The sequence below is a fragment of the Acomys russatus genome, chromosome 17, assembly GCF_903995435.1.
Source record: "Acomys russatus chromosome 17, mAcoRus1.1, whole genome shotgun sequence".
NCBI lineage: Eukaryota > Metazoa > Chordata > Mammalia > Rodentia > Muridae > Acomys > Acomys russatus.
The window spans coordinates 38315672-38337501 of NC_067153.1; the positions used below are offsets into that span (position 1 = coordinate 38315672).

The 21830-nt window shown below is 49.1% G+C and overlaps 2 protein-coding genes across 3 annotated transcripts; both read right to left on the reverse strand.

The window, feature by feature from the left end:
• Window positions 1–1829: 1829 nt before the first annotated feature.
• Window positions 1830–7548, reverse strand: LOC127201868 (cytochrome P450 11B2, mitochondrial-like). 2 transcript variants are annotated; one of them, XM_051160561.1, is made up of 9 exons: window positions 7272–7548; window positions 6723–6878; window positions 4847–5046; window positions 4530–4733; window positions 4105–4259; window positions 3022–3188; window positions 2703–2781; window positions 2429–2617; window positions 1830–2030 (listed from the first exon to the last, which is right to left on the reverse strand). In XM_051160561.1, exons 1-9 carry the CDS (start codon window positions 7508–7510, stop codon window positions 1917–1919), a joined length of 1503 nt encoding a protein of 500 aa, XP_051016518.1. In that variant the 5' UTR covers window positions 7511–7548; the 3' UTR covers window positions 1830–1916. The 2 variants fall into 2 exon arrangements, with proteins under 2 accessions (XP_051016518.1, XP_051016519.1); XM_051160562.1 differs by lacking the exon at window positions 2429–2617.
• Window positions 7549–15506: 7958 nt separating this feature from the next.
• LOC127201869 (cytochrome P450 11B2, mitochondrial-like) lies at window positions 15507–21216 on the reverse strand. Its single transcript, XM_051160564.1, has 9 exons — window positions 20688–21216; window positions 20146–20301; window positions 18386–18585; window positions 18069–18272; window positions 17644–17798; window positions 16560–16726; window positions 16241–16319; window positions 15967–16155; window positions 15507–15701 (listed from the first exon to the last, which is right to left on the reverse strand). Exons 1-9 carry the CDS (start codon window positions 20924–20926, stop codon window positions 15588–15590), a joined length of 1503 nt encoding a protein of 500 aa, XP_051016521.1. The 5' UTR covers window positions 20927–21216; the 3' UTR covers window positions 15507–15587.
• Between the last annotated feature and the right edge of the window lie 614 nt (window positions 21217–21830).

Here is a 21830-nt window from a genome sequence, read left to right on the forward strand (position 1 = left end):
GGATATCTCATGTAATCATGGAGTATTTATCGATACAAAAAAGATTAGCTGTGATGGGCTGAGGAGATGGCACAATTGGCAAAATGCCTAGCACGCTGTCATGAGGTCTTGAGTTGGACCCCCCCCCCCCCCCCCGGTATCTGCATAAGAGCTAGACCAGGGTAGGTGGATCCCTGGAGCTCATTGGTGGGGGAGTTTTACCAATTGTTTTACTCTAGTCTCAGTGAGAAACCGTGTCTCAATAAATAAGGTGGAGAGCGCTAGAGGCAGGCACCCAGTGGCCACTCTGTCTTCATGAGCATACATGCATGTGTGCATACACACCTCTTTTATATAATGATATTAATTGAATCATAGAAAACAATTATTTTCACCAATTTTTCCAGTAACATCCATTAGTTTTGCTTCTAGGGTCCAACCCAAGATACCTCTTGTGGTGTGTGGTCAGTGTATGTCCTAGGCCGTTCTCTTTTGTGTGCTTTATGACTGATACCTTAAGCTCTGTTCAGGTGTTCTGCAGCACATCAGTGGATGTGGGCTCATCGCGCGCTTTCTGGTGAGTAGATTGCTTTCATATCTGGGAGAGCACACTCAGAGCTGAAGAGCCAGAGATTACTTTGTATTTTCTTTGCAGGTGTGTTTGTTATCTGTTTGTGCATTTTTACTCTTTTACCATGGGGTTTTGATGTTTTCTCTCCTTCTCAAACTACTTTTCTTCTTTAATGTTTACCTAAATGTTTATGGCAGGTGTCCAAGAAGTTCAAAAGGGATGTCATATCCTGAAGACCTGGAGTCATAGACTGTTGTAAGCCGCTGTGCGTGGGGGGTGGGGGAACCGAACCCAAATCTTGCAAGAGCAGCAAGTACTCTTAACCACTGAGCCAACTCTCTAGCCCTTAAAGTGATATAAAAATATTGAGGGCTTTAAAACCTTTATACTGAATGTTATAAGAATTTTTTACTAATTGGAATATTTTTACTAGTTGGGTTTTGAATAATTGATGAGTGGACTGATTTTTTTCCAATGCAAAAACAGACACATTTCTATTGTTTATAAGAGACTTTTTAAAAGAAGGAGACATAGTTTATATTTTATCAGGGCAACTAAGAAAGAATGAGACAAAGAGAGTGTGCCTAGGTATGCTTGTAACCCAGGGCATATCTCATACCTGAATGGTGCACTATGCTTTGGCTAGTGGTATGTGTTTACCAGGGACATGAGGCCTGAAAGACATTACACACTGCCACTCCAAAAGGCCACTCCAAATGGCTCAAGTGAGTCTGGCTTGTGTTCATTTGTTACCAGAGAAGATACAAACAGAAACCATTATGAAATTAGCTAACCAATTTCTGACCCTTGTGTTACCAGGACATTTCTACAAGCTTGCTTCGCCACACCTGAGGCCCTTGGCTTGTCTCAGCATCCCCAGGGTCCACACATAGTCTGGACTGGGAAGGTGATCTCTCAGCACCCACTGTGCCTGGCATCTGGGGTGTGCGGCATACACACATTAGTTGCGTGGCCAGTTCTGTCTCTCGTCATATGTGACAATGTGATCTTATGGGCTTTAATTGCCTACATGAGATGTCCTTTCTGATGTTGAGTTTCTCTTGCACAACACTCAAACAATACAAAGAAATTTTAGAAGAGTCAGGAAGACATTTGGGACCAAGACAAGAAGCCAGCATGTAAACTCACTTGGATGACCGCAGTAGGAGGCTGAGAAATGACAGTGAAGGGGCAGCAACCCTGCCCCTGACCAGAGCCATTCCCTGGCATTTAATCACAGCCTGTCAGATTCTAAATGAGAGGCTAACATGACCACAGGCATAGGACCCCGACGGAGAAAAGAAGGGGAGCACATCAAGGGAACAGGAAGAGCTGACTTCCTGAGACACCAAGAAAGGTTGTGTTACTAGCTGACAGGCCGGAAAGTGAGGAGGGGGCTGGAGCTGGGCATCAAAACGAAGCGGTAGACCATCTGAACATCCTCGTGCTCTTGTGTCTCCACCTGGAAGGTTTTTAGCACCTGGAACACAAGGTTGAGGGTGGGGTGGGGTAGAGTGGGAGATTACTCCATCTGGCCTCCTCAGCTGGTCTCAACACTCACCTGCTGAGCTGCTCACTGCTGCCACTATGCTGCAAAGAGGACCCCTGTGGGGCCCTGAAAGCCTAGCCCTGTTCTAGAAACCATCCTATCCCACCAAGTTACCACTAAGGACCTATCTAGGTTCAGCTAGCCCATACTAGTTTGCAAGTCCCATCCTATTCAACCTTATTCTTAAGGCTCCCCCCTCCCTAGGAGCCTGCTCTGGTGAACCAGACACCCCAGGCTCAGATAAACTCTGAAGGCCTTGTCTTAGTCACCCACCTTCCAGCATCCTCCCACCCCGCCCCATCTCACAGGCCCCACTCAGAGACGCTTACATGGTGCAGCAGGAGCAGCATCTCCACCTCTGCCAGGCGCCTCCCCAAGCACTGGCGAACCCCAAAGCCAAAGGCCAGGTGCTGGAACTGCCTTTTCCTGTCCAGCCAGCGCTGAGGCATGTAGCACTCAGGCCTCGGGTACACTGCAGGGTTTCGGCCCATGGAGTAGAGATAGATTAGGACCAACGTCTGTGGACAAATGTCAAGGGCAAGGTCAGCTGCCTCTGAGATGATGGACAACAGGCCAAGTGGTGGCTATATGAGGATCACTCACCCCAGCAGGGACATGGTAGTTCTGAAGCACCAAATCTGAGTTTAGCATTCTCTCCAGAAAGGGACCAACAGGGTAGAGCCTGGGGAAGTGGAAGCAATGAGAGAGGCCTCAGAGTTGAAGGGCTTCTCCTGTCCACATCTGCATTTCTCCCTCAGATCCTCCAGAGGATCTGTGGTGCCTGGCTCTGCTGAGCAGCAGGCAACCTCCAGAGGAGCAATAGCACCCAGCAGGCCTAGGAAGAAGGACAGGGAACATGGCTGTCCTTGGCTCCAGAAAAGAGAGGGCACAGAGCAGCAGGGGAGGGGCAGCCAGCACCTACCTCAAGGTCTCTTTAAGGGCAGCCCGCAGCAGGGGCACGTCTGATGTAACCCTGTGAGGATCTGCAGCGATGCTGGCCTCAGCTGCCAGGCTCTCCTCCCGAAGGGCCTGCTGGACACCTGGGTTCCGAGCCAGCTCAAAAAGGGTCATTACCAATGGGGTTGCTGTCTGCAGGGGACAGAGCAATCTCACTCTCTCTAGTCCTTCACAAAGGGAACACCTACCATGAGGTTGCCCCTCTTTGAGAGAAGTGTATGGCCAGAGCAGGGTAGGACCCTGTGAACCTGTGACTTTTTGCCATAATGCTTGCCGGGATTCCTTGCTCTAAGTCCTGAGGGACGGGCCACAGACCTAGCCTCCATCCCAGTCCTGGCCACTATCGCTGCATCTTCAGGGTCTGGTGCTCACAGCCTGCTCTGGTACCCAGTGTGGTAGGGCTTCAGTCTCACTTGGGGACTCTCTGATGTTCATATCTACTTTTTTTTTCCCACTGTCTGACTGACACTGGCTGTCCACAGGCTCCTCAGCACTGCCCTCACTGCCCAGGCCTAAAATCGGTCCTAGTTTCCAACCCTGCCTCCTTCTGCTTCAGTGAGAAGCTCCAGGGTGAGCCCCCAAGCCCTTATGTCCAGAACACTTCTTGTTATGGCGCAGCCCACAGGAACAGCCTCTTAAATCTCTCCCTGATGTTACAAGCCTGCCGCCATGGTCCACCTGGGTACGCAGACTTTGTGTTCATCTAACTTGTCGTAAGACCTGATGCACGGCCTTTCTTGGTGGGACCCCCACCCTTGCTGCCCTCATCTTTCTCCCTGTGTCTCCCCTTAGGCAGCCACCACCCCAGGAGCTTTGTGTTGCCGCTTGCAAATGGCTCTACCCTGAAGGGTTCCATTTCTCTGTTCTCTGCGCTGCTGCTGCGCCTTCATCTAAAGATCCCCCCTTCTTTCTGGCATGCCTCTGGGTACACACAGCCTTCAGTCAAGGGCACCAGGCTTCTAGAAGAAACAACCTAGGAATGCAGTTCATAGGAAATGCTTGGACAGAGACAGGGGTGTCACAAGGGATAGCCACAGGATGGCCTGACCGTATCTATACTGCCAGCGGTGAGCTCCATAGAGTTGGCTTTGATGGCGTCCAGAGGCAAAACTCCCTGAGATATTAGTTCTGGCACGATGCCACTGTACTTCTGAGGGTTGCCGAATCTGAGTTCCTGGTGCGCCTTCCTGATACATCTGTTGGCTGGAGATGTGAGATGGAAAGTTGAATACAAGCAGTTTCCAGTACCCTGTTGTGCAACCCACCCTCATGACCAATGACAATCCCTGTTCTTCTCCCGTTATCTCTGGGTCAGTTCAACCAATAGGCTTGGTAGGAATGTGTTAGAAGAACAGGAAGCAACAGTCACCATCATTTGAGATGGCCCCGGTGTAGCTCTATGTAAAAGTGAATAGAAATTAGCCGACTGCTGTCCCCAGTTCCCATGGCACTGGCCAGGTCAGTGGCTCTCACCATACTCAGAGATGACATCCCAGGCATTAAAATGTTCTTTCCACGCCAGGGTGCTTGTCCAGCGAGTCAGGCTCTTGGGTAGGAACAGGAGCTGTGTGGTGGTCTTGAACATGGAATGCAAGGCGTGGAGGAACTCCAAACTGCCAGGACTCAGGTCATTGCTAAGGAGGCCCAGGCGCTCTCCAAAAAGAGCAAAGTTGCTGGCTGGGGAAAGAATGGTATCTTTGAGACAAGGTGGCCTCAAGACTGCCTCATCTCTCCCTCCCACACATCCCTTCCTGACTCCCTCAAGCTGGAGCCTCTCCGAGGCCACATGCCTTCTATAGTGTAGTTGAAGAGGTCTTGCTGGACAGCGATGGTAAGGCTCCCACGAACATTCTGAAACACCTTCTTCTTCAGGTTCTGCACAAAGTCTCTTGCTACCATGTCCACCATGGGGACAAACTTGTGAACAGCCTTTGGTGACAGCACGTTTGGGTTCAGCTTCAGTCGGTTGAAGCGCCATTCAGGCCCATTTCTGCAGAGGGGAGCAGAGCAGAGCTGCAGACACCTCCCAAGAAAGGTTGGCCCAGGCCTGTGCCCCATCTCCTGACCCTCAAAGAACTTGGGGGAAAGAGATGTTGGGCTCAGAGGCAGACTCTACACATCCTACCCCACTCCTTTCTTCCAAAGCAGCCTCCATATGTTGGCAGAGGTCACTAAGTCTAAGGTGGATTTGGCACATCCATACCCAGGGAGAAGAGAGAATCTGTTGTCAAGCTCTGCCCACCTTGCCTATACCACCAGCCCACAGAGGATAAGCCCTAGCTGAGCTCACTCAGCCTGTCAGTCCTGTAGAGTGTGTGGCTCTGAGAAATCAGCCTCTGCCTATCTCAACTAAGGGATCCCATCTTCCCTAGGGCAAGAGCCTCAGCAGAGGACCACTCACAATATCCACAAACCACAGCCCAGGCACCGGGGGCCGAAGGTAGAGGCAGGGCGCAGGGCTCCCATGGGGATTCTCCACTAAATGACAGGCAGGAGCTTGCACACTGAGCTACACATGTAGAATGCCTGTTATTCGGTATGTAAAAGCCTGCAGCCATTGGCAATAATCACATGCACATACACACATGTACCCACACAAGATGTCAAAAAACACATGTGAGAGGTGGGCATAGTGGCTCATGCCTTTCATCCCAGAACTCAGGAGGCAGAAGCAGGCAGATCGCTGTGAGTTCGAGGCCAGCCTGGTCTACAAAGTGAGTCTAGGACAGCCAAGGCTACACAGAGAAACCCTGTCTCGAAAAACCAAATCAAAACAAAACAAAACATGTGTGAGTACCCTAGTCCCTGTGTGCATAAACCTAGGAAAACAGCCATGCACACTGAGGCAAGTGCACCTGCCTTCAGAGAGTCAAATCCTTTATCTGGGCACATCACAGGGTCATATTTTCAAGTAAATACTAACAAGTCAAATACCACAAATATACAGATGCAAGGGGTGTGCACATACATATTACACATGGCTCTGCCCTGTTGCTGAGCATGTCCTTGTTTCTACATGATTTCAGTCAAGTTTCCAAGGAACTCGTTTCTCTAAACCATTACTGAGAAAATACTGCTCTTGATGTGGTCTCAGGGAGCTGCCCACAACTGATTTCCTTTTCACCCCCAGTAGGAATAACCTCATTTGCAGATCATCCAACCTAAGCCACCAGAAGCCTCTGCTTGCCTCTCCAAATGTGCACTCAGCTGCAGGAAGAAACTCCTCCCTCTCTCCACTACCTCATTCAGTGTTTGATGGTGATCCCACAAGAGCCACCTGCTTTCTGTCCCTTGGTCCCCAGGACTCTCTACCCTAAATCTCTAAGACCAAAGCCCCGCCCCCAGGGAAGTGACACCGCATTGCTGGACATCAGGCTATGGCCGCCTGGAGCCAGCGGATCTCCCACCCGACCTTCCTGGAACAGCTCTGTAGCCCACTGTCAGGAAAGCCTGTTCAAACCTACTGCCAGAGGGAGAATCACTGCTTCTCTTGCACCTTTTTGAACATCTCCCTCCTCCCCAGACCCATAAGCTCCATGACGTGGCACCAGTCTATGCATGGTGGTGACTGGTCTTCACATTCTTCCCCCAGCCAGTTCTTTCTCCTGTATTCAGGAGTCCCGTCTCACCTCCCCCACCCCCTCCTCATTCCTGATGTCCACTCACAGCAAGAACACGCCTCGTCTCAGGCCACGGTGCTCTCTGTGGGCCAACCAGGGTTCCAAGGTTGTGCGGTGAGGGTATATACTGTATGCCTGGTACACCTTCTCAGCATCCTCTGGCAACATCACAGACACTATCTGGGTTCTTCCTACTTTGTACCTGGGGCGGGGCGGGTGAAGAACAGAGCTCTGCTGTGGGTGGAATGCCTTCCACCTGAGCTCCCTGAAAAACCAGCCCTGTCAGGGTGCTCCCTCGCCTCACCCTCCCCTAGCCCTTGCTGTCCCCACAGGAGGGCTCTCCCACTGTCTGCCTGACTCCTCTCCACTTCAGCGCCCCTGCACTCTGGGTGAGCACTGCCTTTCTCTGTCCACATGGACAGCCACAGTCTCCATGAGTCAGGCCCATGACCTACTGTCCTCCCTCCCTGTCTTGCTAAGGATGGAACAGCTGGTGCCTACTGGGGAATGTAGCACCTCATACCCTACAGAGCCTGAGCAACCAGGGAGGCAGGAAACTGTCTGTGCTCAGCTCTGGGTCAGAAAGGCCCCTTACCTGAAAATGGGTCCCAGATCCTGGAAGGCCTGGTGCATCTCCAGGTGCAGGTTCTCCTGGCCCTGCTCCCTCAGGATTTGTATCATCTTCAGCCATGTGTTTCTGGAGTACTGCGGTATGGCTTCAAAGGGCTGCAGTGCCTTGGGGGCCAGTGCTGCTGTGGTGCCCAGTGCCCTCGTCCTGGGCAGGTGCCACCAGAGTCTCGCCAGCCACATGTCTGCTTTCACTCTGAGTGTCATTACCGCGTTCCCTCCTTCTCTCCTCTTCAGCTCACAGCCTTTTATCCTGTCTTGAGGACATAAACTGCCCACTGACGATGTCACCGCAGGATATGTCCCTGGACTTGCCCTAGAAATCAACTCAGAGCTGATGGCTCTGCCAGAGGTAGAGGAAGGAGATGGCCTTCTGCCTAGTCCTATCCCTGCAATGCCTACTGGCGGGTGGGAGCTGAGATCAAGTGCAGACTCTGTATGCACACTAGAAAATTGTCCACTAATGGGCAAAGCCCTCTTTCTCCTTCCCAAGGTGAAAGCCGTCAGATGGACATATTTTGAATTATTGTGAAGCCTTGAGTGATTCATCCTGACTTGAAGATCGCTAGCCAGATAAGGTGGGTGGGTTTTTTTTTTAAACATTTATTTATTTGTTTATTTATTTTTATTTATTTATTTATGCATTGATGTTTTGCCTGCAGATGTGTCTGTGTTAGAGTATCAGATCTTGGAGTTAGAGACAGTTGTCAGCTGCCATGTGGGTGCTGAGGTTTGAGCCAGGCTTTGAACAGCTAAGCCGTCTCTCCAGCCCTGAGGCAGGTGGGTTTTTACTAACTGTCCTGATTCACATTTAAGCATCTGCATTTTAAAAATTTCTCATTTTTTTTTCAACTTGGGAAATAAAAAGCATATTTATCATAGGGGATGGCTTAGTGGGTCAAGTTTGAGAACCCGAGTTCAAATCCCTCAGAACCTTGTAAAAGTGAGGCACATCAGTGTGAGAGCATTACCCCAGCGCTGGGAAAGACAAGGAAGGAAGATGCCAGAGTGTCTATAGTCAAATGTGAACAGTCTAGGTTTAGTACAAAACCCTGTATACACACACACACACACACACACACACACACACAGTCAAACCTCTCTCCCATATACATGTGTATATATTTGCATACACCTTCCTGATGCAGAAGAAGGGTTTTTCTTTTCTGTTGTGTTTATTTGTTTGTTTTGTTTTGTTTTTTTAAGGTCTCTCTGTATAGCCCTGGCCGTTCTAGAACTCACTCTGTAGACCAGGTTGCTTGTTACCAAGCTCTATAAGATCACAGATGCTCTAACTGCCTTTGCTCCCAGAAAGCAAGCTATGCCCAGCAGCAGACAAGTCCCTGCTGTGAAAGAGCACAGAGATCTGGGAAAGGACAAAAGCAGGCCCAGCCCCTTCCCTTCAGAGCTACAAGAGGAATTTGTGGTCTTATCCAGTATCTGGGTCCTTGGCACTGAGTTCAGAGCGCTATTTCCTATCCCCACTCTGAAAAGCTTTAGAAATCGGGTGCTTCCTTTGTTCAGGGGATATCTCTGAAGATCTCTTTCTCTTTCAGACTCCCACTTCTTCCTTGACCTTTTTGTGTGTCACAGCTGACTCTCATTTCTCCTACTTTGAGTTTCAAATGGAGCCATCGTCCAGACTTTTGAAAGGAAGCCTCTGTGGCCCTATCAGCTCCAGTCATGTCCGCTCCCCTAGCCCTTTCCTAATTGAGCCCCCACATCAAGGCCCAGTCACGACTACTGTGCTGTCCAGGTTCTTTCTGCTCATATAAGAAATGAATCCTGATGCTCTGCTTTCAAGAGGAGGCTCGTTTAGAGCCCACCAGAGAATCACAAATAACTAGGGCACATCAGGCTCCTGTCTTCCCGAGCTAGGAGCTGGTGCCTCTCTGTTTATCTTAGGATCTAAGCGCTGTAGACAGTCTGCCACGTGACTGAACGCGTGTGTCCAAAAAAGGGAGGGAGGGAGAGGAGGGAGGAAGGGAGGGAGGGAGGGAAGGAGGGAGGGAGGGAGGGAGGGAGGGAGGGAGGGAGGGAAGGGAATCTTGAGCCCCAGGAAGACAGGATCTTTGGGGGCTGTGAGGCTATGCTACTCAGCATGAGAAGACTGTAACTCTGGAGTTTTCCTCACTTTGTGTGTGTGTGGTGGGGGGAAGACAGTAGGAATAGATCTTAGTTTGGGAACTATAAAAAGCACTCTTTCATGCCTGCCACTTTTGCATTTTCTCCACCCTGACATTCACTTTTGCAGAATATTAATATAAAACCTGTCTCCTGTTGCTTGTGAGTCTCTGGAGGAGACCAAAGACTGTTGTGACTGAGACTGGAGGCTATTGAATTATAGTCTAGGTAGCATCTGGCTACATTCTACTCACGCCTTGGAAATTTGAATGTGGCCAAATCAAAAGTAATAGACTAAGTTGTCTGGTGACGCAATTTCAAGATAACACAACATATAGGCTGGGTCAGGTTGCTCACTGCTCTTAGTCAGATGTATAGTGGTTTGGGTGAAGAAGAGGGTTGTACAGAGGGGAGACAAGGTTAGTTTGGTCAAGCAGGTATGCCTATTAGAGAGATTGACACTTAAGGAGAATCCTCACTCTTGCACTTGAATAAGAGAAACAGCATCTAGAAGCTAAGATCCCATGCTTGGAAAGCTTAAAAGTGCAGTCCTTTCTGAGACTAAGGACAGAATGCAGACTCGTGTGGAAAACTTTCATTCCAAAAGAAAGGGATTTTACAGAGAGCTCCCAAGACATCTTTCTCCAGCAAGAAAAGGTTTTCCCCAGCTTCATGCAAGGTGTTCAGAGGCTACTGTAACTGTAATAGAAGGGGCCCTTGGCTATATCTCCAGCTGGCAGCAGAACTCTGACATCATTCACATGATGCTGACTTTGCTGGCATGCAGCACGCAGCATACACCAGTGAGAGAGTGAAAGAGGCTTGTGCCAAGTTTCCAGAAAGCTGCTGAGGCCAGACAAATGAGAAACTCTTGTGTGGGCCTAGCAGGGAGCAATAAGGAAGAATTCTAAGTTACAACATGTCAGGATTTTGGAGATACCAGCAACATGGATGTCGGCCAAGGAAAGCCACATGTGCTGACTAGAGCCTGGTCAATAGGGATAACGTGCTACAGTCAGAGCTAGAGAGATGGGCCTTGCCAAGTCCTCTGAGGCCAGGTGGTGCCATCTTGAATTTTGCCCTGCTGAGTTCCAGTCTCACTTTGGCCTGAATTTCATCTGCTTTGTCCCAGTGATGGTTAGCTTCAGCTTGACACTACCGAAGACCACCTGAGAGGAGGGTCACAATGAGGGATTAGCTACATATGATTGGCCTGTGGGCATGTCTGTGGGTGAATAGGTCTTGATTAAATTTATTGATACGGGAATACCCAGCCCTCTGTGGGCAGTATCATTCCCTAGGCAGGGAGCCTAAGCTATCTTCCTGGGAAGAAATCAAGGGACCAGTCACGCATGAGCTTCAGCTCCTGATTGTAGATTTGATGTGACTAGCCATTTGAACTTCCTTCCTTGACATCCCCTCAGTGATAGGGTATAACTTGAAATTGTAAACCAAATAAACTCTTTTTCTCCTAAGTTGCTTTTTGTCAGGTTATTTTTTATCACAGCAACAGAAATGAAATGAGGATAGCTCTATTTCTCCCTTTTAGACTGGAGACCATTACTCTGAGCCTTTGTATGTGAAGTGCATTACTTATTTTGGATTTGCTTTTGTTTTGTTCTGTTTTATTTGTTTTAATAAGAGATCATAGTTAAGACATAGCCTTGGGTCTCAGAAGAGACTTTGGACTTCTGAACAGTGTTGCAACTGCCAAGTCACAGGGACTTTTAAAGTGAACTGGAAACACTTTGGGTTGTGAGCTATGGGCATTTGGATTCAGGTACAGAGTGCTATGGTTTGGCTGAGAAACATCCTCACAGACTCATGTATCTGAACATTTGGTCCCCAGCTAATGGCTCTGGATTTGGAAGTTGTAGAACACTGGGGAAGTAAGTCCTAGCTGGGAAAGAGGAAATCCAGAGGAAAGGCTTTAAGATTTATAGCTTGGCCCATGTGTGGTTTATTAGTGTTTTCTGTTTTCTGTTCCATCAAGACATAAGGAGGTAAGGAGTTCAAGTCTCAAGCTCTTGCCACCATGGAGTCACCTATTCCTGTGTCTTCCCTAACACAAGAAACTTTATCCCTTGTGATAGTTGGCAGGACCTAGACCCACTGAAAAGAGGGTCTCAGTGAGGAATTGTCTACATTTGGTTGGTTCGTGGGCATGTTTATGGGTGAATGTCTTAATTATGTTCATTGATGTGGGAAGATTCAGCCCACTGTGGGCAGGGCAATTCCCTAGGTAGGGAGTCCTGCACTGTATAAAAGTGAAGAAATCAACGTGAACACAAGCAAAGCAGGCAAGTGAACAGACATACCTTTGTTTCTCTTTTACCTTGCCTTGACCTCCCACAGTGATGAGCTGTAACCTGGAATTCTAAGCTAAAATAAACCCTGTTATGCCGTGTGTGTGTGTGTGTGTGTGTGTGTGTGTGTGTGTGTGTGTGTGTGTGTAGCTGTTTTATCACAGCAACTGGAATGAAGCTAGAACAGTTTTCAAACCATCAACTTAAATAATGTCCCCTCCCTTAAGTGCTTTTATCAGATCTTCTGATTAAGAGTAGCAAGTGTCTAAGGATACATATACATACATAGTTCCATGCAACTGTTTGTGGTGAGAACTTAGTCTGGCTTTTAGCAATTTGTAAATGTACAACACAACATGTGATTACATTGTGCAAGATCTAGAACCTATTTTCTCTGCTAACTAACATTATGTGCCTTTGGCCAACAGTTACCTTGTCCCAGTGCCCCAACCAATGGTTTCTACTGACTTTCAGATTTCTGATTTTGTAAGTGTAGTTTTCTTCAGCTCACCTACTCCTTATATGCCCACTCTTAGTCTCTCTGTGCCTTGCTTGCTTTACCTAACATCCTCTGGGTCCTTTCATGTTGGTGCAAATGCCATGTTAAGTTTCCTCTTTGTTCAGGGCAAGTAGTGTTCTCTTATGTATGGACTGTTTTCTTCTTTCTTTCTTTCTTCTTCCTTTTCTCTTTTTAATTTTTTTTACTTTTATTTTGTTTTTAGATAAATTTTCTCTGTGTAACAGCTTTACTTGTCCTGAAACTCACTTTGCAGACCAGGCTGGCCTTGAACTCACGGAGATCCACTTGCTGTTGCCTCCCGAGTGCTGGGACTAAACGCGTGCACCATTACTGCCCTGCTTGGACTGTTTTCTTTACTCACTGGTTTGTGGGCATGTCTTGGCTCTGTGAACGTGATGCTACAGTTACGGTGGTCGTAGAGCTCCCTTTGACATAAAGATTTTCTTTCTTTTGGGTGTAAACTGTGGGCTTGGTGCATGTGTGAGGGCTCTGGGCTTGATTTCTGAGGTTCCCCTTCTCTTCCCTGTAGCTATGACAATTTACTTTCCCACCAACAAGGCACAGGTCTCCCCTTTCCTTCCTCCCTCCTCAGTGCTTGTGATCTTTTGTCTTTTTCATAGCTGTCACTCTCACAAACATCAGGTGTTTCTCCCAGTGGGTAGAATTTGGATGACTGGTGGGGTTGAGCATCATTTATGTACCCTCTATCATTGGTGTCTCTTTTTAAGACTGTTTGCTCAGATCCCATTTACCAACCCTTGTCATTTGTTTTCTTACTAATTGAGTTGATTGAACCCTGGATCCCCCAGTTGGTGGTGCTATGTTTGGAGGCTGTGATACTTTGGGAGGTATGTGGGGCTCTTTTTCTTCCAGTCTCTAGATTGTCTCTACAGCCATTAGTAGGGTCCTTGTGATTGCATATGTTTTTTTTTTTTTTCTAGTTTGCTGTACTTTCGCTTATGAATCCAAAGCTCTGTTTTTTTTTGTTTTTTTTTTTTTGTTTGTTTGTTTGTTTTTCCCTATTGCTACGTGGAAGTAAGAGCTCAAAGTGATTTTTATTTACAGATTATGGTGTAAGGAGCCATGGAGAGGTGCTCCGCTGACAACAGCTGAAGAATAAGGACTGAGTTTGGCTTCTGCTCCTCCACTACGTTACATGCATGTCAGTCGGTGTGGTAGCCTGGGTACACTGCCTCAAAACATGCCAGAGAACTTAAACTAGACACTTGTGGATGACAGCTCCAGAAGATAAACAGTCCAAGATCAAGAACACTAATATCTCATGAGAGTATAGACATGTCCCTTCTAGACACAAAGGAAAACAAGAACTAGAAGTAACCGCTGCAAGCAAGAATGGAAACTCTCAAATGCAAATAACGTGGTAAACACATACTAACTGGATACCAATAGTTAAAGTTGGAGTTGGGAAATCAGAAAATGTTTGACCCAAAAGGACATTAAAACACAAGACAGTAAAACTCAGCAAGCAACAAGATCAGTATGCAGAGAGAAATTCTAAATGCAGATCACTAACCTCAGTTCTTGTTCAGTTGGGTTTTTTTGTAATTTTTATTGCCAATTTTCACTTCCTTGGCTAATTCATGGCTAAGGGGTATTTTGAGTGACTGTGAATGAAAAGATTTTGTGATTTTTGCCTGAGCAAGTTCAGTGTGGATGCACACTATTCCTGCCAGCTCAGAGCTTTGTGAAGTCTTTAGGTTTTCCCAGATAGAGAACCATATCTCTTAGTGGAAAATCAAGATCAGCCACTATGAGGACATGTGTGTGTGAGAGCATCACGATGGAACCAATATTTTGCGTACCAATTTTAAAAATACTAATATTGAAGAATTAATTACAGCACACGGGCAAGTTGTTTTAGGCCTAGATGTGACAACATGGCACGAGCAGAGGGCAGGTAGAAGAGGCAGCTCACCCTGTGACTCCCAGGAAATGAGAGACCCGAGTCACAGATCCTAATAATTCCTTCAAGAACACATCCCTGAGACCCAGACTTCCTTCCATTGAACTACATCCCATCAGATTCCACCACCATTCAGTAGCACCATGAGCTGGGGCCCTTTACCTTGGTGTTAGGGGACTACTAAGCCATAGGTACTTCCTGTTTAGCAGGTCATAGTACTTGGCTCTGACCATCACGGCAAAAGACTTCAAACTAGGACTTCAACAACAGAAGTTTATTCTTCATAGCCAAGGAGGTGAGAGACTGAGTGAAGGAGCTAACAGAGAAGAAACTCTCAACTTCTTTTCCTGCCTTGCAGAAGACTGACTAGGTCCTGTCTTCCACATGGAGGCTGCCTCTGTGGACCTGTGACCTCACTCTCTTCCTGCGAAGCTCTCTGGGAGACTGGATTAAGTACAACCCAGTAGCCTCATTTCACATGAATTACCTAGATAAAGGCTCTGTCTTCACACTGGCTCATACTCAAAGGCTCTAGACTTTGGAGTTTGGCACACAGAACTCAGGTAGATGCGCTTCAGTACTGAGCACAGGAAATCCTATGAAAGAGTTGTTCTTGGCCAAAACTCCTGTCCCCTAAATTATTACAGCTGAAAGGAAACCTGCGGAATGCTTGTGTTGTGAGCCACTTTCACAATTCAGGAGATTAAAGCTTTGTCCAAGGGGGTATTGGCAGAAGTCAGTCAATACCTCAAAGCAGACAACCATCCCTGTAGGGACTTCACATGTTATAAGGCTCCAGCAAGTCCTCCTGCCTGCATCTCTGATGTCACCCCCACCCAGTCCTTAGCAAGTGTAGATGTCTCTACTCTTACATGTGCTGTACAGAGTCACCAGCTCATATGTTCCAACTCCATTGTCGAGTCACTTCAACCAGAACACAGAGATATCTATCTATCTATCTATCTATCTATCTATCTATCTATCTATCATCAATCTATTTATCATCTATCTTTCTGCCCCCACAAACCCATATGTGTGCTGTGAAAATGTAGGATGTGTTTCTGTGGCTCATGCCATAATAATGGGGAACAAATGGAAGAGAATAGCTCCTGGTTTTATTCTAAGGCAATTGGAAGGTCATTGGTACCTAGAGTGACGAGTGGAAAGGATAGGGAAATCACCCAGCAGAGACTGCTTGTTGCCCCCAATATTCACCCAGTCCCTTCCCTGGCCTTGCCAGTCCCAGACCCTTGAGGTCTTCAGCTGTGAACTTTGTGCAGGTGTGGAAGGATGACAGTACAACACCCGCCCCCCAAAAAAATCCTGTTGGCAAAGAAGTGTGACCTTGGGTGTCAGGATAGAGGTAGGCTAGTGGCCTGACTGGGACCCCAGATGCAGATGCAAAAGTGACTAGCTGACAGGACGGAAAGTGAGGAGGGGGCTGGATTTGGGCATGAAAACAAAACGGTAGACCATCTGAATATCCTCTTGCCTTATTGTCTCCATCTGGAAGGATTTCAGGACCTGAAACATAATGTGGGGGGAAGGGGAGGGAGGTGTCTCTATCTGGCCTCTTCAGCCGGGCAGAGCGTTGGCTCATCTGCTGAGCCCTTCAGAGCTGGCACTATGCTGCAAAGAGGACCTCCTGTAGAGGCCTCAGGGTCCATCCCCACCCTAGACACCTCATCAAACACAGGAAATCCAGACAGAGCCTGAAGGCTTGTGCTTTTGGTCCAAATACTGCCAGTCAGCACCCCGTACCCCACAGGCCCCACTCAGAGACGCTTACATGGTGCAGCAGGAGCAGCATCTCCACCTCTGCCAGGCGCCTCCCCAAGCACTGGCGAACCCCAAAGCCAAAGGCCAGGTGCTGGAACTGCCTTTTCCTATCCAGCCAACGCTGAGGCATGTAGCGCTCAGGCCTCGGGAACACTGCAGGGTTTCGGCCCATGGAGTAGAGATAGATTAGGACCAACGTCTGTGGACAAATGTCAAGGGCAAGGTCAGCTGCCTCTGAGATGATGGACAACAGGCCAAGTGGTGGCTATATGAGGATCACTCACCCCAGCAGGGACATGGTAGTTCTGAAGCACCAAATCTGAGTTTAGCATTCTCTCCAGAAAGGGACCAACAGGGTAGAGCCTGGGGAAGGGGAAGCAATGAGAGAGGCCTCAGAGTTGAAGGGCTTCTCCTGTCCACATCTGCATTTCTCCCTCAGATCCTCCAGAGGATCTGTGGTGCCTGGCTCTGCTGAGCAGCAGGCAACCTCCAGAAGAGCAATAGCACCCAGCAGGCCTAGGAAGAAGGACAGGGAACATGGCTGTCCTTGGCTTCAGAAAAGAGAGGGCACAGAGCAGCAGGGGAGGGGCAGCCAGCACCTACCTCAAGGTCTCTTTAAGGGCAGCCCGCAGCAGGGGCACGTCTGATGTAACCCTGTGAGGATCTGCAGCGATGCTGGCCTCAGCTGCCAGGCTCTCCTCCCGAAGGGCCTGCTGGACACCTGGGTTCCGAGCCAGCTCAAAAAGGGTCATTATCAAGGGGACTGCTGTCTGCAGGGAACAGAGCAATCTCACTCTCTCTAGTCCTTCACAAAGGGAACACCTACCATGAGGTTGCCCCTCTTTGAGAGAAGTGTATGGCCAGAGCAGGGTAGGACCCTGTGAACCTGTGACTTTTTGCCATAATGCTTGACCGGAATCCTTGCTCTAAGTCCTGAGGGACAGGCCACAGACCTAGCCTCCATCCCAGCCCTGGCCACTATCGCTGCATCTTCAGGGTCTGGTGCTCACAGCCTGCTCTGGTACCCAGTGTGGTAGGGCTTCAGTCTCACTTGGGGACACTCTGATGTTCATATCTACTTTTTTTTTTCCCACTGTCTGACTGACATTGGCTGTCCACAGGCTCCTCAGCACTGCCCTCACTGCCCAGGCCTAAAATCGGTCCTAGTTTCCAACCCTGCCTCCTTCTGCTTCAGTGAGAAGCTCCAGGGTGAGCCCCCAAGCCCTTATGTCCAGAACACTTCTTGTTATGGCGCAGCCCACAGGAACAGCCTCTTAAATCTCTCCCTGATGTTACAAGCCTGCCGCCATGGTCCACCTGGGTACGCAGACTTTGTGTTCATCTAACTTGTCGTAAGACCTGATGCACGGCCTTTCTTGGTGGGACCCCCACCCTTGCTGCCCTCATCTTTCTCCCTGTGTCTCCCCTTAGGCAGCCACCACCCCAGGAGCTTTGTGTTGCCGCTTGCAAATGGCTCTACCCTGAAGGGTTCCATTTCTCTGTTCTCTGCGCTGCTGCTGCGCCTTCATCTAAAGATCCCCCCTTCTTTCTGGCATGCCTCTGGGTACACACAGCCTTCAGTCAAGGGCACCAGGCTTCTAGAAGAAACAACCTAGGAATGCAGTTCATAGGAAATGCTTGGACAGAGACAGGGGTGTCACAAGGGATAGCCACAGGATGGCCTGACCGTATCTATACTGCCAGCGGTGAGCTCCATAGAGTTGGCTTTGATGGCGTCCAGAGGCAAAACTCCCTGAGATATTAGTTCTGGCACGATGCCACTGTACTTCTGAGGGTTGCCGAATCTGAGTTCCTGGTGCACCTTCCAGATACATCTGTTGGCTGGAGATGTGAGATGGAAAGTTGAATACAAGCAGTTTCCAGTACCCTGTTGTGCAACCCACCCTCATGACCAATGACAATCCCTGTTCTTCTCCCGTTATCTCTGGGTCAGTTCAACCAATAGGCTTGGTAGGAATGTGTTAGAAGAACAGGAAGCAACAGTCACCATCATTTGAGATGGCCCCGGTGTAGCTCTATGTAAAAGTGAATAGAAATTAGCCGACTGCTGTCCCCGGTTCCCATGGCACTGGCCAGGTCAGTGGCTCTCACCATACTCAAAGATGACATCCCAGGCATCAAAATGTTCTTTCCACGCCAGGGTGCTTGTCCAGCGAGTCAGGCTCTTGGGTAGGAACAGGAGCTGTGCGGTGGTCTTGAACATGGATTGCAAGGCGTGGAGGAACTCCAAACTGCCAGGACGCAGGTCATGGCCAAGGAGGCCCAGGCGCTCTCCAAAAAGCGCAAAGTTGCTGGCTGGGGAAAGAATGGTATCCTTGAGACAAGGTGGCCTCAAGACTGCCTCATCTCTCCCTCCCACACATCCCTTCCTGACTCCCTCAAGCTGGAGCCTCTCCGAGGCCACATGCCTTCTATAGTGTAGTTGAAGAGGTCTTGCTGGATAGCGATGGTAAGGCTCTCACGAACATTCTGAAACACCTTCTTCTTCAGGTTCTGCACAAAGTCTCTTGCTACCATGTCCACCATGGGGACAAACTTGTGAACGGCCTTCGGTGACAGGATGTTTGGGTTCAGCTTCAGTCGGTTGAAGCGCCATTCAGGCCCATTTCTGCAGAGGGGAGTAGAGCAGAGCTGCAGACACCTCCCAAGAAAGGCCTGGTCCAGCCCTGTGCCCCATCTCCCTGACCCTCAAAGAACTTGGAGGAAAGAGATGTTGGGCTCAGAGGCAGACTCTGCACATCTTACCCCACTCCTTTCTTCCAAAGCAGCCTCCATATGTTGGCAGAGGTCACTAAGTCTAAGGTGGATTTGGCACATCCACACCCAGGGAGAAGAGAGAATCTGTTGTCAAGCTCTGCCCACCTTGCCTATACCACCAGCCCACAGAGGATAAGCCCTAGCTGAGTTCACTCAGCCTGTCAGTCCTGTAGAGTGTGTGGTCTCTGAGACATCAGCCTCTGCCTATCTCAGCTAAGGGATCCCATCTTCCCTAGGGCAAGAGCCTCAGCAGAGGACCACTCACAACATCCTGTGGGGCGCAGAGCAAGGGGTGCAAGGTACAGGGTGCAGGGCTTAGGACACCTGGTGCAGGGAACAGGGCTCCCGTGGAGATTCTCCACTAAATGACAGGGAGGAGCTTGCACACTGAGCCACACAAGCAGAAAGCATGTTCTTTTGTGTGTCAAAGCCTGCAATCATTGATAGTGATTACATGCACATGCACACGCACATACATATACACACAAAACCTCAAAATGTGTGTAAACCCTCAAGTCCTTGTGTGCACAAAACTAAGACAACAGCCACGCACAAAGATGCAAACACACAGACAGAGAGAGAGAAAGAGGGGGGGGAGAGTCACAGATGCAGACAACACACACTTTCATATCTAGACAACACACATGGTCACATATTCACATACATGCAAGAATATATACAGATGCACATATGCACACACACACACAGGCTCCTTGCTTTCTCAAAGACACATGCTCACATGTTGCCCACAGCTGTCATTTGCATGTGCCCTCCCTGCCAGACTCCCTTTGTTAATTGCCTAACCCATGTGCCCATTTCCCAAAGGAATTTTATTAACAAAAGAATTTCCTCTGACATGAACTGGTGGTGCCTGCATGCAGCCTGACTTCCCTTTGAATTCCTTATACCTACTAGCAACCTCTTTGCAGCCTATCCACTCCAAGCACCAAGAGCCTCTGCTTAGCTCTCCAGATGTGCATCCAGCTGCAGAAGGGACCTCTCCCTTCTCTTACCACCTGACTGTTTGATTGTGAGGCCACAGGAGCTCCAACTTCTGGTTCTCTGCCCCTTTATGCCCAGAAGAGTTTACTTCAAATCTCTGTGAGTGAAACTGCCCCTGCAAATGGGAGACTGCATTGCTGGACATCAGGCTGTGGCCGAAGCTCACCATAGCCCTGAGCCAGTGGCTCCCTCCCCTTCCTGGGCCAACTTTGAAACTGGTAGACAGGAGAGCCACACCCTGGAAAAGCCTACTCAGAACAGGAGTTGGAGGCTAAAAGGCATTCCTCTACCATCTCCCTCCTCCTTAGACCTAAGGATCTACATGGCACAGTAACAACCCAAACAGGATTTATATCCTATCTCTGGGCCACCAATCTCACCTCCCTCCTCATTTTCAATGTCCACTCACAGCAAGAACACGCCTAGACTCAGGCCACGGTGCTCTCTGTGAGCCAACCAGGGTTCTAGGTGCATCCGACGAGGGTGTGAGCTTTCCGCCTGGTACACCTTCTCAGCATCCTCTGGCAACATCACAGACACTATCTGGGTTCTTCCTATTTTGTCCCTGTGGGGTGAAGAACAGAGCTCTGCTGTGGGTGGAATGCCTTCCACCTGAGCTCCCTGAAAAACCAGCCCTGTCAGGGTGCTCCCTCGCCTCACCCTCCCCTAGCCCTTGCTGTCCCCACAGGAGGGCTCTCCCACTGTCTGCCTGACTCCTCTCCACTTCAGCACCCCTGCACTCTGGGTGAGCACTGCCTTTCTCTGTCCACATGGACAGCCACAGTCTCCATGAGTCAGGCCCATGACCTACTGTCCTCCCTCCCTGTCTTGCTAAGGATGGAACAGCTGGTGCCTACTGGGGAATGTAGCACCTCATACCCTACAGAGCCTGAGCAACCAGGGAGGCAGGAAACTGTCTGTGCTCAGCTCTGGGTCAGGAAGGCCCCTTACCTGAAAATGGGTCCCAGATCCTGGAAGGCTTGGTGCATCTCCAGGTGCAGGTTCTCCTGGCCCTGCTCCCTCAGGATTTGTATCATCTTCAGCCATGTGTTTCTGGAGTACTGCGGTATGGCTTCAAAGGGCTGCAGTGCCTTGGGGGCCAGTGCTGCTGTGGTGCCCAGTGCCCTCGTCCTGGGCAGGTGCCACCAGGGTCTCGCCAGCCACATGTCTGCTTTCACTCTAAGTGTCATTACCGCGTTCCCTCCTTCTCTCCTCTTCAGCTCACAGCCTTTTATCCTGCCTGAGTACCGTATTGTTCAACTGATCACGTCATGGAAGAAATTGTCCCTGGACTTTCCTGAGAGATCCGGGCTGTGATCATGGCTGGGGCTCAACTGTCAGTAAAAGTGTATGGCCAGCTCTTTAACACCTGCAAAGCCTTCTGGTGGGTGGAAACTGAGAGGAGGTACAGTGCCCACATGGGGGACTATGCTCACTGAGGTGGAGGGGGGCTGAGATCTCTCTCTTCTCCTTATACGTGCCAAAAGGAAGACGGATAGCTCCTTTGTCTTTTGAAGATATCGTCAGAAGGCCTTGGTTTCTTTTAATAGACCATCTCTTTTTTAGTGACTTTAGTGAAAATAAATCTAAGACCTAGAAAGAACAAGAAAGCGTTCTAATTTTTTTCCACAACAAGTTTGAATTCGGATTCTTAAAAAAGGAAGAACCCCTTTTGTGGTTGCTGCATGTGAAACAAGATTAACACTTGTAGCATCCGGGTGGTGATATCAGAGTGGCACAGGGTATCCTGAGAGCAAGTCTGCTCATGGGCCAGGACTGTCCTCTGCACCGTCTGTGTCCTGGGCAAACAAGCCTTGTGCTCAACTTTCAACTGCCCTCCTCACACTTGTCAGAGCCTCTAGTTTGCAGGGTGTGTGCTTTCTTGGCACAATGGCGTTGTACAGGACTGTCCTCCAAGTCAAACCTCACCAGCTTCAGGAGTTCCACTGGGCTTGATCACAGAAGGTCTTTACATCTGAGCCTGTTGACTATCAACACTCCCTCACCTGGGTTGATACCCAGGTTCATCCCTCCAACCCGCTTCCTCACCTGGGTATTACATCACCCCGCCCCCAAACCCATTATATGTCATTG

Excerpts from the sequence above, each read along its gene's own strand:
- LOC127201868 (XM_051160561.1), bottom strand. The coding sequence starts at position 7,510 with ATGACACTCAGAGTGAAAGCAGACATGTGGCTGGCGAGACTCTGGTGG. Across the intron at positions 3,189-4,104 it reads CCGCTGGCAGTATAGATACG|ACAGCAACCCCATTGGTAAT; the intron begins GTCAGGCCATCC and ends TGTCCCCTGCAG. Across the intron at positions 2,782-3,021 it reads GCCCTTAAAGAGACCTTGAG|GCTCTACCCTGTTGGTCCCT; the intron begins GTAGGTGCTGGC and ends CCACTTCCCCAG.
- LOC127201869 (XM_051160564.1), bottom strand. The coding sequence starts at position 20,926 with ATGACACTTAGAGTGAAAGCAGACATGTGGCTGGCGAGACCCTGGTGG. Across the intron at positions 20,302-20,687 it reads GATCTGGGACCCATTTTCAG|GGACAAAATAGGAAGAACCC; the intron begins GTAAGGGGCCTT and ends TTCACCCCACAG. Across the intron at positions 18,273-18,385 it reads CTTCAACTACACTATAGAAG|CCAGCAACTTTGCGCTTTTT; the intron begins GCATGTGGCCTC and ends TTCTTTCCCCAG.